The sequence below is a fragment of the Panthera pardus genome, unplaced genomic scaffold, assembly GCF_024362965.1.
Source record: "Panthera pardus isolate Hobbes unplaced genomic scaffold, ASM2436296v1 HiC_scaffold_16, whole genome shotgun sequence".
Classification (NCBI taxonomy): domain Eukaryota; kingdom Metazoa; phylum Chordata; class Mammalia; order Carnivora; family Felidae; genus Panthera; species Panthera pardus.
In genome coordinates this window covers 7,102,313-7,121,127 of record NW_026526721.1, presented here as the reverse complement: position 1 = coordinate 7,121,127, position 18,815 = coordinate 7,102,313, and the positions used below count along the sequence as shown (strand labels likewise).

The following is an 18,815-nucleotide window of genomic DNA, read 5'->3' as shown; positions in this document are numbered from 1 at the left end:
GCTGCTTCTTACGCACTTCACGCACACAACTCCACGAGGCCAATACCAGGAAACAGGAACCCCGTTACAGGTAAAGCACAGAGGCTGGGTAGGTGTGTTGTGTCCCAGGTGATATAACCAGCAGGGGAAGAGCCAGGATTTGAACTTAGGCACTCGGGGTCCTGAGTCTGAGTCCTCGATCACCACACTCTAGGACCTCCCCCGGTAGCCCCACACGAGTCGTCCGTCTCACGGACGTGAAACACAACAGAATGGGCACCTGTTGGGTATTTTCAGAAGAATATCCTGGGAGTGGCCCTGAAGGCAGTCATGGAGAGATTTGCAGATGTGAGCTGAGCCACGTGCCCACAAAGGCAGGGCCTCCAGGGAGAAGCCAAAGATGATGTGTTTCTGGGGACATACATACGGATTTTGGTTAAGTCTAGTTTTGTTTTGTTTAAAGAATTTAAAAAAAAATTTTTTTAATGTTTATTTATTTTTGAGAGAGAGAGACAGAGTGCGAGCTGGGGAGGGGCAGAGAGAGAGAGGGAGGCACAGAATCGGAAGCAGGCTCCAGGCTCCGAGCTGTCAGCACAGAGCCCAACACGAGGCTCGAACTCACAAACTGTGAGATCATGACCTGAGCTGAAGTCGGACACTTAACCTACTGAGTCACCCAGGCGCCAGCCCCCCCCCTTTTTTTTTTTTTTTAGAAAACGCTGATCAACCCCATTTACAGTTGAATGTCAAATGTTCTCCCCACCAGACCTCCTGGGGGAGCTCAGCGCGCGGTCGGTTGGTCACTGCATGCTCTGCAGAGAGGATGGGCTAACGCTGGTGGCTGTGACAGGAAATCTGGTCAGAGGTTCCCGGGCTAAGAGGCACAGCAGGAATGAACCTGACCCAGAATGTGGACCTAAGGACTGAGGACCAGGACAGAAGTTGGACCGTCGGGAAAGTAGTCAGTCTAAGGTTTTCAGATCGAGTGGAACACAGCCCGAGGCAAATCTTCATTTAGCTGTTGCCATACATAACACCCTATTTTATTTTTTTATTCTTTTTAAAGAACTCCTTTTTTAACTTTTTTTAATGTTTATTCATTTTTTGAGAGTGAGGGAAACAGAGCGTGAGCAGGGGAGGGGCAGAGAGAGAGGGAGACCCAGAATCCCAAGCAGGCTCCAGGCTCCGAGCTGTCAGCGCAGAGCCCGATGCGGGGCTCGAACTCACGAACTACGAGATCATGACCTGAGCCGAAGTTGGAGGCTTAACCGACTGAGCCACCCAGACACCCCAAAGAACTCTTTTTTTTTTTTAATGTTTATTTTTGAGAGAGAGAGAGAAAGAGAGAGAGAGAGAGGGCGTGAGCACGTGAGCAGGGGAGGGGCAGAGAGAGAGGGAGACAGAGGATCCGAAGCAGACTGTCTACTGACGGCAGTGAACCCAACATGGGGCTCCAACTCACCAACTGTGAGATCATGACCTGAGCTGAAGTAGGACGCTTAAGCGACTGAGCCACCCGGGGGGCTTATTTTAAAAAGGGATAATGTGCCTGTAAAAATGTACCGAGAAATTAAAACTGGGGCTTTGTTTTTGAAAAAAACAAAATAAACTTGGCATCTGACATTGAGTTTCTCACATCAGAGGCTACGGACAGCAGGGTAGACTCCATCATGGAAAGAGCCCGCAGCGAACGGCACAGACGTGGCCATTAGCTTGACAAGGACGGAGACTCAGCCCTGTACTGTCGTCTGTGCTGTGTGAATGGACCTCATTTATCCAAGAATGTCGCTGAACGCAGCCCCAGGCGACAGCCCTGAGCTCACCAGCCACATTAAATCTGTGATTCACCCTCGCTTCAGAATAGTTAGCAGAGGCTTTGGAACTTAGAAAAAGTCCACAGCAAGGCAAAATCAAATTTGGAAAATCAATGTACTTCTTCTGGAAGCGGGTAGATGGGGCACCTGGGTGGCTCAGTCGGTGAAGCTTCCAACTTCGGCTCAGGTCATGATCTCACAGTCCGTGGGTTTGAGCCCCTCACGGGGCTCTGTGCTGACAGCTCAGAGCCTGGAGCCTACTTCAGATTCTGTGTCTCCCCCTCTCTTTCTGTCTGCTCCTCACCTGCTCACACTCTGTCTCTCTCTCAAAAATAAATAAACTTAAAAAAGAAATTAGAAGCGGGTAGAGACCAACCCACGATCCTCTCGAAAATCTACTTCTTCTTCAAAACCCATCCTTCTTCCTGTCCCTGAGTTCCTCTTGCACGTAGAGACAACTCTCCACTGCCTTTCTCTCCACCACATGCTGGGGGAGTGTTCTTGAGCTCTGCTTCCAGAATGATCTTCCCCAAATTCAAATCCACACTGGTCACGTGCATCCTAAGCCCTGCGTTGGACCACAGGACCTTCGGATTAACACACACGCCCCCGACTCTCCGGGTCTCCTCAATTCATTCGTTTCTCCAACCAGTATTTACGGAGCAAATCTCTCTGCTAGGCCCTGTCCTAGGTGCTGGGGATACATCGGGGTCCCTATTCTCACAGTGTCTGCATCTGAGCGGCGAGAGCCCCTCTCCCCTGCGACACGTTCTCTTGCCCTCGTTCACAATGGTCCTGATCACCCCAACTCTTATGCGGATAAGCAAGTTCATGTCGCTAGCACGCAGCCTTCAGCTCGTCGCCGTTTACTGGAACGTCACCATCTTCCAGAATGTTCTTTTTAGTTCATTGGGTGGCGAAGCTCCGTGAGAGAAATACAAAGGTGTTCTTTGGCAGTTCTGCCCTGACAGTCCAGAGAGGTCCGTTCCGAGAGAGGGCCCACGGGAGGCTGGCCGGGGCAAAGTGCATACTTGGTTCTAATCGACCGAACAAACTCCTAATCGAGTTCCATGGCGTGGACTGAGGCAAGTCGCTACAAAAGGCATTTTCAGGCCCCCAGACAAGGAGGGGATTGTCTGGACAGCGCCGGGGTAATTTGTGGGTCTGTTTTATTTCTGAATCAGAGGCAGTGGAAAAGCCGCTTCAGACCCCACGGCTGAGCGGCGGGCGGAGCTTGGCAGTGATTCACGGAGAGCTCCCCGCTCACACTGAAACTGGAGATGTTTGTCTTCACAGCTGGGTGTTATTTTTACCCTTGCTAAATATGCTCTCTTACACCTGGAATCCCAGTCTCTTCCCTCCAGCCCTGTCCCCTTCCCCCCCCCTCCAAAGCAGTTGAAGACTAAGTTAATTAAAAAGTCACCACCAACTCACCAACAGTTAGTTCTTTGTCCCTGCAAGGGGTTTGAAGCTTTCCCGAGTTTCTTCATTTAAGTTTATATTTCTCTTTACAGCTGAGAGCGGGTACCAGCCAGACCGTGTTACGTTTCGGTCCTGAAATCTCGGGGTGGGGGGCGATGCGTCCTTTCGGGCTTCATCATTTGGAAATAAAATGTGCTATAGAATAAGATCTCGACGAAGAGTTACATACGCAGGATGAGATGTGGCTTCTCTTCTGTCTCGTGAGTTGTCTTTGTTGTTGTCGTTGTTTGCTTGGTACACTTCATTTCTCAGAGAGGAAAGAATGAAGCCCAGTAGGCACCAAGGGCCTTCAGTCTTTTATTTGCATAACAGGCTATGCAAATTCTGGTTAACCAAAATGATTTCACTTTCAAGATAGAAAATCCCAAGGCGGTCCCCCTGTCCCGCTGCCAATACCCGCACTGACCCAACGGAACTTTCTGGCATCCTGACGGGGGGCAGGACTCCGAGGCTCTCCTACTCTACAAAATTGCGCCCATCCACTCGACACCCCAAGAGATGTCGAAGGAGGTAGTGAGTGGCTGCTGAGGAGAAGGGATGAGAAGTCTGCTCCAGACAGAGACGCGGCGGCAGAACCTCGGTCTCCCTCCCGACTGTTCCCTGGGTGAGGCTCTGGGTCCACGTCCCAGTTTTGCAGCCCGATGAACTGACATCTGTAAAGACTCAAGGTCCCTTACAAGTGGGACAAGCTATTACTAACTGGCCTCCCTGTCACGGTTCGGAAAACTCACTAGCTTGCAAGGCTCCCACCCGGTGACTTGGAAGGTGGCCAAACAAGGCATCTTGGATGCCAATCTGATTCAGAACCCTGAGGCAGACAGGAGTAAGTGAGATTAGCATTGGGAACTTCTCTGTCCTAACAGAATGCATGAAGTCTTATAGCAAATGTAGGAAAATAAAGACTAAGTCAAATCTCCATGAGTCAAAGGAGAAAGGCACGGAGAGAGAGTGGTCCCAGCGAACCACGTGCAAATACCAAATATTGAGTGTCGCAGGTACAATGAAAGACTCTGGCATTAAAAGACCTTCAGCAGAGACCTACTCTCAGAAAGACCTACTACCTGCCTCATTCTGCAGGTAGTAGGTGGGCACAGCACAACACAACACAACTGACGTGCAGGGTGGTTGAACGGTTGCCATCCTAACACTGAGAATTTTTTTTTTTCAGTTTTCATTTCGGCCCGATGAGTATTTACTGAGAGCCACTGATGAGCTTGGATGGCCAAGTCCCTCCAACCCGCTTGTTGTTTTTAAAATGTGGTTTTATCCGGGGACATGTCATGAAGGTAGCGTGAAGGTGAGTCCAGGTAAATTGGCCCGCTGGAATAAAACGAAACGAGGGGGAAGGAATGGTTTTTAAACGCGCACCACATGCAAGGAACCAAAACGGTCAGTGTTTGGATGTAATGCCTCTCAGTGGACAAGGCATAGGACGTAGAGCTTGTGTGTCCCTGCCAACACAGAAAAGCTGTCTGGCTAAAGGAAGCAGCCTGAGGGAGTGGAGAGGAGGCCAGGCCTGGGGTCACACGGCCTATGACAGGTGGATGTGAGCAAGATCAGAAGACTTAGAGACTCAACGGTTTTCCTCCGTGAGACGGGTATAAACGTAATGTCACTCATACATCGGATAATACATCGTATATTAAAATCTATTAATAAATCATAGTTGGGCTGTGGATGTGCTGATAAATGCTGGTCTTCTTGGAGTCTTTCTTTTGTGTCCAGGAGGATGAGGTCACACCCTCATGCCTGCGATGGCTGGGCCCCAGACATCCCTCTGTTCCGTACTTGCCACGGGATCTCCCAGAACCTTCCTCACCCCTGACGGACCGTGAGCTTCTTTTCACCCATCTTCATAGCAGCTAACGCAGTGCATTATGTGAACACCAATTAGATGTTAATTTACGAAAAGGTTTCTCAATTTTGACACTGTTGACGTCCGGGGCGGGAAGGTTCTTTCAGAGGTGAGTGGAGGGGGCGGGGGGGTGGGGGCGGGGGATCCTCTTTAGTGTATCATATAATGCTGAGCACCAGCTCTGGCCTCCAGCCACCAGATGCCAGGAATACCCCCTCCCCCACTGTGACTATCAAAAGTGTTTTGCAGAGGCCCCTGGGGGGCTCAGTCGGTTAAGCGTCCAACCTCAGCTCAGGTCCTGATCTCGCGGTTTGTGAGTTTGAGCCCCGCGTCGGGCTCTGTGCTGACAGCTCAGAGCCTGGAGCCTGCTTCGGATTCTGTGTCTCCCCTCTCTCTCTCAAAAATAAATAAACGTTAAAAAAAATTTTGTTTTAAAGTGTCTGCAGACATTGCCAAATGTCCCCCGAGACACAATCACTAGGGTTGAGAAATGGTTTAATGAATTAAGATCCACTGAACTCAGGTGAGGAGGTGAGAGCCCCTCCCATTCTGCCCGGTGTTCATTAGCACTAAGTGCGTGGCCCCAACGTCTGGGCTGATACTGGAGGCGCCCGGGCTCTAACCTCGGGAGGATTCCCAGTGTGGTTTGTCCACGTCTCATTTGGAGTCTCCCCAACACCCTGGGCTCATCCCTACTTCCCGCCTTCTCCCTCCATAGGTCCAACCTGTCAGCAAAGCACATCAGTCCTACCTTCAAAATGGGTCCAGAATGCCACCACCTCTCAGCCAGGCACCACCGTCCCTCGCCCGAATTCCTGCACGGGCCTCCTCCAGGAGGAGCCCGGGAGAGCCTGCTGACTCTGAGGAATGTCACGCCCCCACCTTCCTGCAGCACGCCGACAGTCTCCTCGCTCACTCAGAGGGAAGATCGCTGCACCTCATTGCCTGTTTGTGGCTTGGGTCACTAGGTGTCAGTCACGATTGTCCTCCAGCGCTCCAGGCTGACCTCGGGGCCTTTGCACAGAGCACTCCCTTCTCCTGGAATATTCTGCTGTTTGACCATGGGGCATTCTCCCTCACACCCTTTGGGACGTTATTCATGTGTCACTGTCTTAGAGACAGTGACCCATGTCACCCCATCTAGAGTGGCCCCCCTGTTTCCCCGCTTGATTTTTCTCCCTCACATCTACCACGATCCAACCTACTGTATGTTTAACTAGATGGCTCAACGGCCATCTTCCCCATGAGAAAGGGAACAGAGCCGGGCAGAAGTTTTTTGTGCTTTATGACTGTAGGTCGAGAACCAAGAATAGTGACCACACGTAGTAAGCTCTCAGTGAATTCTTGTTGGATGAATGAATGACCGCACGCACAGCCAGCGTGCCTGATGCCCAGACGGGCCAATCGGGTCACCCCCTTTTCTGTCATCGTCGTCACTCGGCAGATGCGTGTTCGTTAAATATGACGTCGAGAGCACCCTGCTGTCTGACGTGCGGCTGGAGTTATCCACCCAACGAGTCTTCTTCCCAGACCACAGAGAGAGGACAGACAGACAGACAGACCGACCGACTTCCTGGGAGCAGACCAACTTCTACACGTTGTATTCTCCCGGGCCACTCACTCTGCAGGGCACCCATTTTTCATCTCCCTCGACTCTGCAACAGAGCGGCAGTTCTCGGACCAGCGAGCGCGGGAATCTCCAGAGGGCTCATTAAAACACCGAGTGCCGGGCTCCGTCCCCGAGTCTGGTCGGATTCGGCGGGTGTGGGGTGGCCCGAGAACTGCACGTCTAACGAGCCCCCCACCGCCCCGGCTGGTGCTGATGCTGCTGATCGCGGGGCTTCACTCTGGGCACCACCGCCCTAGGGACCCCTCACCCACCCGACTCCAGCAAGAAGTTGAGGACCCCAGGGGGTCTGGGGACGGGGCCAGGGCAAGACTCACAGGCACGGCACACGAGTTCATTACGTTCCAGCTGCAACGAGCTTCCGGGTGGGCCTACACCGCCCTGCCGTTACCTCCAGGCGGGCTACGCGGAATTTTCACCGCCTTAGGAAGGGGGCAGGAGACGTCCGATGCACCTGACATCTGGCTGCATCTCCGAGTCAGAGGCGCCGAGGTGCCATGATGCAGCTGCTTTGCACACAATACTGCCCGCCTACCCACGGAAGGCAATTTTCTCGTGGGCTGTGTGCGTGCGTGTGTGTGTGTTATCTCTTGGCCCGTCTCGCCTGTCTGTAGGGGCCTGAGCCTTAGCAACCTCACGGCAAGTTAAGGCCATCAGCAGGGGGCTCTCTAGAGGCCTCGCAGGCAGCAGAACTCCCCACAGGGCCTTTGTGTGTACCACGCTGGGAAACAGCTGGTTCAAGTTTGCACACGGACCGTCCTCCGCCGTGTGGACACGTGGGGGTTTCTGGTGCGTGAGGCTGGAGTGAAGAAAGGGGGAAGGCAGGGTGGCCACGGACTACCGAGGCTGAGAAATGACGTCCTGTGTCTACCCAGCGTGCAGTTAGATCGGTGTCTACAGGAACCGTGCCCTCTGATACAGCAGCGGCCTAAGCCAAACCCACAATTACTTCCCCGCGGGTTCGCAAGGCGGTGGTGCCTTTCTCTCCTGTTTTCCTTTTATTATTTTTTATAGAGCTCTAGTATAATGGCAACAGATCTCATTTCGCCACTTGCATTTCATTTCAGGAGCCTTGTGAGCACATACGGGCTGAGGGTTTGCAGGACTCCACCACTTGGGTAGGAACTGGGCTCCACCCTCCTCCCGAAGCACTTGGCCTTTTCCTCCAAGGGCAACGGATGGACAGGGACAGAGAGGACCATTCGCCAGGATGCCATTCTACGTAGAAGGAGCTGGGTCACGCTCAGGCAAGACCCAAGCTGCAGAGCACTCTTGTCCTGGGGGGTATTTGCACACTGGCAATCAGGGGCCGCAAAGGTATCCGCTCACATGTTGCAAAGGCCAGTTCACTTACGTAAATGCCCCTGGAACTTGATCAAGTCGCGTGTGCGCTGCATGGGAGTCCGACTCGTGAAAGCTTCCAGCAATGACAATCAGAACAAGCTGCTGAGCTGGGGGCCAGGAGGTGTGCTTCTTTTCACGCCGCTGTCTCTAACTCCCCGGCACACCTGGCCTGGGGCTTCCAGGCTGGGGGATTTGGGGGGCGGCGGCTGCTGTCTCTGGAGGGATGCCGGGAGACGGGGTGTTTAGGAGCTCTACCCCTGTCCCTTCTGCTCACGCAGAGGTGAACCGTGCCTGCTCCACGCTGCCTCTGCCGAGAACTCCCGCAGGGCGGGACCCCTGTCTCCCCGACCCTGCCTCCGCCCCTGACACCTCGTGCAGGGCTGCTACAGACCAGTGTCCGTTCAAGGTCTCCAGAACGAAAACCAACTGAACGCACATCCACGTTCCCTATGGTGGAGCTGGTGTGTGTAAATATCCCACGGTGGGTCTGCAAAGTGTGCAGCCTGATCCGCAGTAATCTTGTATCCACTCGTCGGGCCCCCAGATGAAACGAGCCTTAGCCGTCCTGACGGCCACACAGGCAGCCTGTCCTGTTCTGAACGGCAGGTACTGCCTGGCCGCTCAGCTCTCGGTGCCCTGCAAGGTGCCAGTGAACCAACGATCTGATGTACAACACCCTCTACCATTTCCCGTCCAGCCGGCTGAGCCCCTCAGTACAAGGAACTGGCCACCACAGGGAATCTTTGGTTTGGAGGTCTGAGAGGAATGGCTCCACCAAGCCCTGCCCAGCACAGAGTCTGGGAACACCAGGTAGGGCCGGTTTCCTGCGTCTACTTGGCCAGGGCGTCACGCCCAGTGACTTAAACCACCGCTAATCAAGGTGTTGCTGTAAGGATACTGCATAGATGTTAGCATCTAGAATCCATTGACATTAAATAAAGGCAATTATCCTTCAGAATGTGGGTGGGCCTCGTCTAATCAGTTGAAGGTCTAAAGAGCAGAAAACTGAGCTTCTCCCTAAGGAAGAAGAAGTTCTGCCTCAGGACCGCAGCAGCGGCAACTCCTGCCTGAGTTTTCAGCCCTCCAGCCTGCCCTACAGATCTCAGATTTGACCCACACAACTGCAAGAGCCAATTCCTTACAACCAATCTCTGCAGTGTCTAACCTATTGGTTGTTTTTCTGGAGGCTTCAACTGATGCACTGGCCCAGGCACCACACTCAACTCCAGCAGGCACACTGAGTTCTGGAAAGGACGGGCAGGAGGGCTGTATTTGTCTCTACTGCAAAGAGGGTCAATGCATGTCACCCTCCTGTCTTTCCAGAACATTCTTGGGGGTGGGCAACGATGACACTTGGTGACCAGCTGCCATCTGTGTCATAGCTCCATTCCACAAGGCTTCGGCAGTTCTGGAAGCTCCTCCTTCCCTATATCATGCCAGCCCTGGATTTTCCATCAAAGAAGCACACGGACCTTGATCAAAGCTAGATGGAGGCAGCCATGCTCCCTTCACGGACCTGCCCGACATAGCACCGTGGATCCAAGAAGAAGACAAGGGGAGCGACAGGACTGACTTGCCTCCCCCACCAAAACACATCACGGTTTGCTTCAAAAGCTGGAACTGCCTTTAAAAGTTCTGTGATGGGAACATTCTGAGCAATCCTAGACTTTCTGAGGGCCTGAGAGGCACTAAAGTTTCCATTGTTCCCCCACAAGATAACCGTCCAGTTCCTCCCAGAACGATTGCATTTCCCAGAGAAGAGACCCACCTTTGCACCTGATGGGAAATGCCACAGGGCCTGCCCCAGTCAGCTGGGCTGAGGAATGTGGAAGAAGCTTCCCGGGAGCCCCGTCCTTCCTGGGGACCCCGCCCCTTAGCCAGGCTCAGGGTTCCCGTCCCAAATCCCCGTGGGGACCTCCTTGGGCTGGGAAGGCTGGCCCACGGCCCCGGCCAGGCAGAAAATGGACGCTGGCTACAGAGAGGAAGCACAGGCCCGCCCCAGGGGAAATGGTGTCCACTTCTCCCACAAGACAGCAGTCTTCTTCTATTTATATATTTTGTTAAATTCACAAATAGCACCGCAAGAATAAGAGAAGGTTTTGTTTCTCCAACACCGTCCTCACCTCCTCACTCGGTCTCCTTCTGGGGCTGCTGAATGCAGCCTGGCAATTCCCAGAGCTGGTCGCAGGCCAGGCTCTTGGCAACATGGGCTAGGGCACGGCTCGCTCCACTTTTTGCTGACTGGAAATCGTCTCAGTGCCCTTTGCCCGAAGTGTTCTCTCTCTCTCTCTCCCTGTCTCTCTCATACTCAGTGTCTCCCTAACACAGTCTTGCTCTAACACACACGCACGCGGTGATGTGTTCCTTGCAGGTAGAAACCAGCCTTGGAAGAAGTCCTACGTACTCAGGGCTCACAGCAGGACGACCAGTTAACGAGCAGGGGAAACATTCTATCAGACGGATAGGTTTACTGTGAAATAGTTACACGTAACCGTCAACTGGCCGGGCCAGGACTCCGCTATCCTGGGCCCTCTGACCGCATTTTCTACCAGGGTCCTTTTGTCCTCATAGGCGTCTAGAAATTACTGCCTTGCCGGGCCTATCTTGGCTTGAATTCCACTTAATCGTAGCTACACTGAATCGTAGCAAGATTCAACATCAGAGCTATCTTCCCCCTCTTCCAGAAGAAGCGAGATGCACAGAGTGAACGGGCTTCTCGGAGCCGAGGAAAACTCTTGCCGTCTCCCATCTCCCTGTCTGGCACGTCAGCCACACTGCGGACATTCTCTCTAAGGCCCTATGACTTGGCACTTTCATCAACTAGGGGTTGACGCAATGGTTTCCAGTGCTTATAAAACATGACAATTATAAAAAGCGCGTTTAGCATTGAAATATACGTGAAGCAAAAAGGGGGCCTATTATGGGCGCCGCGGAGTGGAAAATGCACTGGGTGTGGAGTCAGACGCCCTTGGTTTGAGTCCAATTGCTCTAAGCTGGGATCTCAAGTTAGCCAGAAAATGCCTGAGCCTCAGTTTCCTCATCCATCAGATGGGGACAAGCATTCCTCACAAGGCTGCTCGGAGCATTCACAGCTCGCTGGCTATACAGGGGCTTTGCGCGTTAACAAAGCACCAGAAAACGTGAGCCGTTCTTCGGACTCTATGCCAGATCATGCGGCCTCTAAAGGAAATTATCCTTTCTTTGTCCTGGGATCTTATGTTCTTTCCGAATACGCATGGGGTATCGCATCGCAATGGAAGTCAACTTTACTTTTCAAAACCGCGTCTGATGAGACGCTTTCGGGCACCAGGCGCACGGTCCCGCATTCGATAACATATGCGGTGAGACAGCGGCGTTCTCGTGACAAAGTCAGGAAAGGGAGTACTTCACCCGTGCCGCCGGAACTTGGCTTCAAGCGTAAGGAAAGGCGAGAAGAAACGGGGCGCACCAAGAAGGCAGGGGTGGAGCGCGTATGAACCAGACCCACCAGCCAAGTCATACGGGTCGGACGTCACGCTGCACTGCCCGGCCACTCGCTCACACTCTCCCTCCATAAAAACATAAGCCGGCATTATTTTCCAGGCAATAAAACCCTCAGAGATGAATTCTGCCATATGTGGGCACGGCCCCCCTCCCGCAGAGCCCTCGTGCCTGGGAAACAGAATCGAGCACATCTTCAAAGGGAGCTCTTGGTAAATATACTACCAGTTTTACAACCTCTAGCCTTCACGCAAACCACTGGGGAACACATTTTCTCAGCTCGGCCCGACGTTACCGCGCCAGGGCCTCACTCGCGGCAACGATCCTTGGAGAAGCGCGACTCGTTTGCCTCTTCCAGGGGCAGGAGAACAGCGAAGTCGGGGAGAAGGGGGGCAGGGGCGTCTCCTTACCTTGAGCCGTTCACCTGGTTAGGGTTACACTCCATTTTGACGGTGACCCTGGCTGGAGGTTGAGACAGCCAGTCCTGCTGAGGGACGCGGGGGCTCATCTTGGATGTCTGTCCATAGTCGCCGGAGGAGGACGCGGTCATGTCCGTCTTGGCCAGGTGTGGTGTTCCGTAGGCACACTCGAACAATGACTGGTCCTCGCTCACGACCGATAGCGCTTCCTGAATGCCCAAAGAAACACACGTTCAGGACGCGCCAAAGGACAGTCACGCTTCAGAGGGCTGCTGGCTTGCGAGCCATTTCTAAGTGGGACCACATTTTAGGTAGTTGTCGTGGTGTCCGTTTCTACCTTTGAGAAGAAAAAAGTAGCTGGGTTTCTTCCCTCCCGACCGCAGCAGTTGGAAGCCCGGAAAAACTTTCCTGCGGGTCTCCTAGCATCCCCGGCCTGACTGCCACAGTGCAGATAATACCCACTTTAATCTCAACTCAAGGAAGTTGAATTTCAAAGGTCTTAGAAGACATCCAATTGCTTGTGTCATTATTTGACAAATGCAATCTATAATTCAAGCAGACAGGGTACAGAATGGTCATGGAGATTAAAAAACAGAAATGTGATGGCGAACACCTAAGCATCTGGCGAAATTGCCACATTCCCAGGAGGTTTCCAAGAGGAGACGCTTAGAAGAAAAGTAAAGGGAAGTGGGGCACCGAAGGACGAACGGACAAAGGTACGAATTTTTCCACTTCGAAGTTATTAGCTGAAATGGAGTTTCGAGCAGTGTTTCCATGATGGCGAACATCTGGATGATAAATGAACCAGAAAAAAAAAAAAAAAAAAAAAAAAGCTCTGAGTTATCCAGATGCCTCCAAATACCAGGATGTTTAAAATATCTGGGATCACTGACGAGCTCTTTTTCTCCCTTATTTTCTATTAATATCTTTGGTCCTTTGTGTGATTTGGTGCAAAGAAATAGAAAATATTCGTCATTGTTGGACCATTCTTGTGGGGCTTTAAGTCAAACAAGTGGTTGGCCTATGGCTACGCGTATATCCTATTCGCCAGATCGGCAAAGGCAAATTAGATCTGGAAATTTCAACTGCTTGAATGATATACCGTGCTGCAGAAGGAATTATGGGACAATCCAATTTTGGTTTCTCTAACAGAAACAAGAAATCCATGGGATACCTCATTTTTATTTCAGTCCTTGGGCATCCACAGTTATCATTATCGACTGGCCAGAAGCAAGTGCTGTTTGGGTCATACATTATTTCAAAGAAAAAATGGAAATTTTAGGGGTGCCTGGGTGGCTGAGTCGCTTAAGCGTCCCACTTAGGTCGCTCAGGTCATGATCTCATGGTTTGTGAGTTCGAGCCCCACTTGGGGCTCGCTCTGCTGTCAGTGTAGAACCCACTTCAGATCTTCTGTCCTCCACTCTATGTCTGCCCCTCTCCCCATGTGCTCTCTCTGTCTCTCTCTTTCAAAACAATAAATAAATAAATAATAAAGAAATAAACATTTTTTAAAAATGGACATCTTGGGACCTGGGGGGACAGTGGAGACTTTAGTCCAAACTGCTCATCCCCAAATGAGAGAATCTGAGGTCCAGAAAAGTCCAGAACTCACCTTAAAGGGAGCTGTGGAATTAGGGATAGATCGGACTTGTGTTTTACCTTCCACTGCCTCAGGCTACGACGATGCCTTTCTTACATCTCTCGGTTTGGGATACTGTTTACGTTAGCACTCCCTTATTTTTCTTCCAGTTGGTATTTCAGTAAATAAGGCCGCTCCCTGTTAGTAACAGAGACTTAGGAGGCAGCTTTTCGAAGATACAGACCTACCTCCTTGCAGAAGTATCAGGATTATTAGAGAACACGTGTAATTTCACAAAGCACCCCTCCCCACCCCGCGCACTCTGCCACCCGAGGACTAACCTCATAAGCACATGAACTTCGTTGCCTGACAACACTGAGCTACGAATCAGCGAGTAGAAAGAACCAGCAGCAACAAACTCAGTGCTCTGGCCGTCAGAGTGGTGGCCAGGTGCCTGTGCATATATACACCCCACCACTCCCCACTTCTTAAAAGTCCCTAGAATCACAGCTTGTGCCACTTGGGGGCAAGAGTCAGCTGGCGGTGGAAACAGTAACACAAAACGTACGCAAGGACAGCTCGCGCCCGCCAGACGGCCACAACCGGACACGAGGAAGGAACAACAACAACAAAAAGGTAAGGCATCTTGAATCCACAGAAAAACCAAACACATCAACAATAGACAACAGCGACACGAGGCAGCAGCTCCGAAGCTCTGGGCACAGGAGACGTCCAGGGGGACCCGAATTACATGGCTCTCTCTTCTGGTCCCAAGGGAGGGTAAAGGAATCTCACGACTCAAAATTCACAGATGTGGCCTTACACGTAAAATCGACACCACGGACTTAGCGTCGTCGTGATATTTTCAAAAAGACACAAATCCCAGCATCTTCTATAATTTCTGCAAAACTGAGTCTCCCCTCCCATAGCAGCACTTGGACAGAAAGGGTTCGCATGGTCAGAACAGGAAACGAGGCCGACGCCTGCCCCCCTCTCCCGCCTGGTCCCACAGAGAAGACCCAGTTCAGAGACAGAATAATACACCGTGGGCAAGGTTAGCGCCGGCTTCCCGGCGAAGAGAAACACGAATAAACGCGCGATTTGTGTCAGAACTCGGCAGAAACAGGTGGGGGAGGAGGGACGGGCTAGGTTTTAAATTACAAGCGAAAAAGAAAGAGGTCGTGCCCACAAAAAGAGTCACAGCGTCAAAATATGAGTATACCTCCGAGATAAAGTAGAGTAGGGCTTCCCGTGACCAAACAAACGCGGCGTAAGATTTGAAAAAGTGGACCAAGCTAGTAGAACTAAGACAAGGCTCCAGTGTGTGTTTGGAGAGGCAGGAACCCATTCTCACATCTGGCAAAGCATTATTTCAGCACATGGTTTTTCTAAAGAAGGAAATCAAAGTTAATTGAGATCGATTTAGGGGAAGGAAAAAAAAAAACCTACAAAAGCCAAAGATAAGGGAGACACACATCTTTTCTTCATATCTTAAAGTTCTCCTCAAAGTTCACATTGCATAAAAAATGAGAAAGGTGGTGCAATTCAGAATATCAAAGGTTGCTTTTGTTCACTAGAGGAGAAAGAGCCCCAAAGTGAGGGAGGTTCAGGATAGGCATTTCAAGAAGGGTGAAATCGAAGCCACATTCTGGAAAGAGAGAGCAATAAAAACGCAGGCCCCGAAGTTATTCTAACTGGACCAAGACTGCCAAACACCTAGAATTAAGTACAGGTCAGGAAAAGGAAACAAACAGAATCAATGTCTCTTCCTGTCTCTCGGTCTCTCTGTCTCTGTCTCTGTCTCTGTCTCTGTCTCTCTCTCTCTCTCTCACACACACACACACACACACACACACACGCCCATGTAGCACATTTTCGCAACAGGAGAGTAAAAAGAGGCCAAAGGCTGGTTGTCAGAGACCCCCTTCGACAAGGATCGTCACTAAAAGTAACCGCCGCCCTTCAGAAGAAAACAAGCAAGAGACACTACAGACCAGCAGTGTTTCTTTGTCCATCCATTTGACTTAGTGACATCGTCCCTTGGGCTCGGTGTGAATGACAAAGGCTGATGTGAAGGATTCGCCCCCTCCCTGCTTGGCGGCTCTGGGACTTCAAAGAGGGAGAGGATCTCGCCCGGCAGGATTAAAACCAGAACAGAGCTCTGAACACAGGCTGGTAACCAGGAACACATGAGTCCCTCAACTCCAGCTCCGCAAGGGACTCCTGGCCTTGGCTGACGCTGTCCCTGCTTCCCTCCTCGTCCGTGGCCACCTCACCTACCTACCTGCCTACCTGCCTGGGGTGTCAGGAGATGCCTTAGTTAACATGCATAGGCTATGCTCTCAGAACGTTCGGGCAGCCGCAGGACTTGAGGACCGCTCGGGTTGCCTTATAACGGAGAACTCAAAAAAAAAGTCAAAACCTGGCAGAAACATGGCATAATAATTTAATATGCCTGCCTCTATGTTACTATAAAAAGAGCTGAACTTTAGATTGGTGTGTGGGGGTGTTTTCTCTGTGGCTCCAGGAAAGTTGGGATATTCCAATGTGGCAAGTGACACACGACCAACCTCGTTTTTTACGAACTTATGAGACGCACATAAATTCTGAGCAAATTGCCCCCAAATTAAAGGTAGTGCTGTATTAGGGTGACGACGTTTATTTCAAATGAATGTACTCAATGCACCAATAACATACGAGGACCATTCTTTTGGAGTTTGGTCATAGGATAAGAGTCAACTGGTCGTTCCAGAAGCTGGGGAGTTCTCACCCAGATGATATTTCATAGTGTGAGCCTAAAATTCGATTTGTCTTCTTTAAAAACATTTTTTAGTGTATTCATTTTTGAGACAGAGAGAGAGAGAGAGAGAGCGCGCATGACCCGGGGAGGGACAGAGAGAGGCGAAGCCACAGGATCTGAAGCAGGTTCCAGGCTCCAGGCTCCGAGCTGTCAGCACAGAGCCCGAGGCGGGGCTCGAACTCACGGCCCATGAGATCATGACCTGAGCCTAAGTTGGATGCTTAACTGACTGAGCCACCCAGGCGCCCCACGATTTATTTTCAATAACTAGATTTGGGTATGGCAAAGGATCCAAATGCTTACGTTCAAAAGATAATAATGAAAAGTGGAATGTACTTTGTAAGCACACTGACATTTTCAGCAAAAGACATCAGGGATCCTGAAACAGATGCATTCCTTTCTCTACCAGATGAGTATTTTGAGAAGCTCCTACATTTTAAGTAAAAGAATTAGAAAATAAGGCCTGGGCTCCTCTTTGCTTCTAATTTTGTGACCCCCCCCTCCCCCCACGATGGTTAAAAGTACTACATTGTTAATCCAGAGAACCCAACATACTTAGATTTTCATGAAATCTGGGAGTGAGTCACAGGATGATCAGCCCTCCTCCATAACCGAAGCAAGCGAGACAGAGAGACAAGTCCCTACGTGGTTTTCAAAAATCCGAGAAACATCCAGAACTCAGTGTCCACAGAACTGGATTCCCAAACCCATGTCTCTCCAGCTTCCTCAAGTGTCATGTGCCTCCAGGAGTTAGGAAAAACAAGTGGAAAAAGTAAGTGAAACAAACACGCTAAATAAGATTACGGTCGTGCTTTGGAGAACATTCTCAACGAAGTTCTTGCTGTCACAACCCGGTGTCCGTTCCAGGAAGCCAGTGCCATCTGAAATCAGGATCCAGTCTTTTCCACGGGGGTTCTCAAGCCCACTGCACCCCAATACAAAACTCCTCCTTCAACATCTCCCACACAGAGCCAAGCAGAATTTGGGACATCCCATAACTCCACACCCTGCAAGGAGTACGGTATCTTCTGGCCACTTTTCTCTGGATTCACAAACAGCTGCTCCATCACAAAATAACCAGGTCACCCTGGGAATGAAGCACTCCGCATGCACATTCTTTTAAATCCTATGCCACTGGCTACACCGTTTTCCACATTTTCCCAGCTCTGAAATCTGGATGCATCTTACAGTCAATGGCATGCCACTGGCTTACTGGCCCCACGTCTTCCCCCTTGGTGGCAGACGAAATGTTGGTTCATTTTATAACCAGTGCCATCTTAAATTTATGAAACATGGTCATTCAGTTCGGACAGCAACCCCGTAAGGTCAACCGCCACTCATGCCCCAGGACAAGAAACCAGGCCTGAGAAGAAGAGGGACGTCAGTAAGGAGGGCCAAGTAGAGGCAGGGTCTGGGGCTCTGGGGAGAATCCCTCCCCAAGGCTGCACCCTCACCACTGCCCGGATGTCTGAGAAGGAAGGACGGCTGGGCTAATGGAGGCCACGTGCAGAGCATGTCCCTACCCGGTCTTGTCACGGCCATGGAAAGAGCAGGGCTGTTATCACAGTAAGAGATGGGACCACCTAGAAAGAGAGAGGCTATAGAGGGACTCGGTGGGAGAGGGTGAAGAAATAAATGCCCAGAATCTCATGATTTATGATGGAATTAAAGCATCAGGAGAGGAAAGGAACCCTCTACATACAAAAGGCTCTCCCATGAGCTTAAAAACTATGCAGCAACAGGCCCCAGATGCATTTCAGTATTTCTTTTCTTTTCGCTAATGTTTATTTATTTTTGAGAGAGCGAGAGAGAGAGCGAGAGAGAGAGAGAGAGAGAGAGAGAGAGACAAAGTGTGAGTGGAAAAGGAGCAGAGAGAGAGGGAGACACAGAATCCGAAGCAGGCTTCAGGCTCCAATCTGTCAGCACAGAGCCCGATGCGGGGCTCAAACTGGCGAACCGTGAGATCACGACCTGAGCCGAAATCGGATGCTTAACCGACTGAGCCGCCCAGGCACCCCCATTTCAGTATTTCTTAGATAATCAACAGAGCTGTTGTTTTCTTTGGTTCATCATATTATTCAGACTTAAACTGAGGGCCATGTATCAGGACCCGTGCATCCCGGGTGGATGCCTGACTTCTCTTGGTGAATAATACACAGGAAAAACAGGGCAAGTAGGAACCCCATTTGTAAATACGCTACAGCCAGCAGCACGTGGTGGCCTTGTATGGGTGTCTGCAGACCTAATGGGAAAACTCTTATTAGGTTGTCTCAAGCCCGATTGTGTATAGCTTCTCTTCAAGGCAGACCCCCTGCCATAGATGCTTCTGGAAAGTCACCTCCTGCTCACATTTGGGAGAGAAAAAAGCAACAACACACCTAGGGGAGACCTCCATCACCACCTCCCACCACCATTCCCCCAACACCCACATACCAA

At 51.1% G+C, this 18,815-nt stretch overlaps 1 protein-coding gene across 9 annotated transcripts in view; it reads right to left on the bottom strand.

The window, feature by feature from the left end:
* ERG (ETS transcription factor ERG) overlaps positions 1-18,815 on the bottom strand; it is a 264,354-nt gene that overhangs the window by 49,702 nt on the left and 195,837 nt on the right. For 4 of the 9 annotated variants that reach the window (XM_019420350.2, XM_019420352.2, XM_019420349.2 and 1 more), the window contains one exon: positions 11,992-12,209. In XM_019420350.2, the coding sequence (XP_019275895.1) occupies positions 11,992-12,209 (218 nt within the window). Of the gene's footprint in view, positions 1-5,881; positions 5,947-11,991; positions 12,210-14,801; positions 14,951-18,815 lie in introns of those variants that run through there. The other 5 variants (XM_053903074.1, XM_019420345.2, XM_019420347.2 and 2 more) reach the window with 5 other exon arrangements.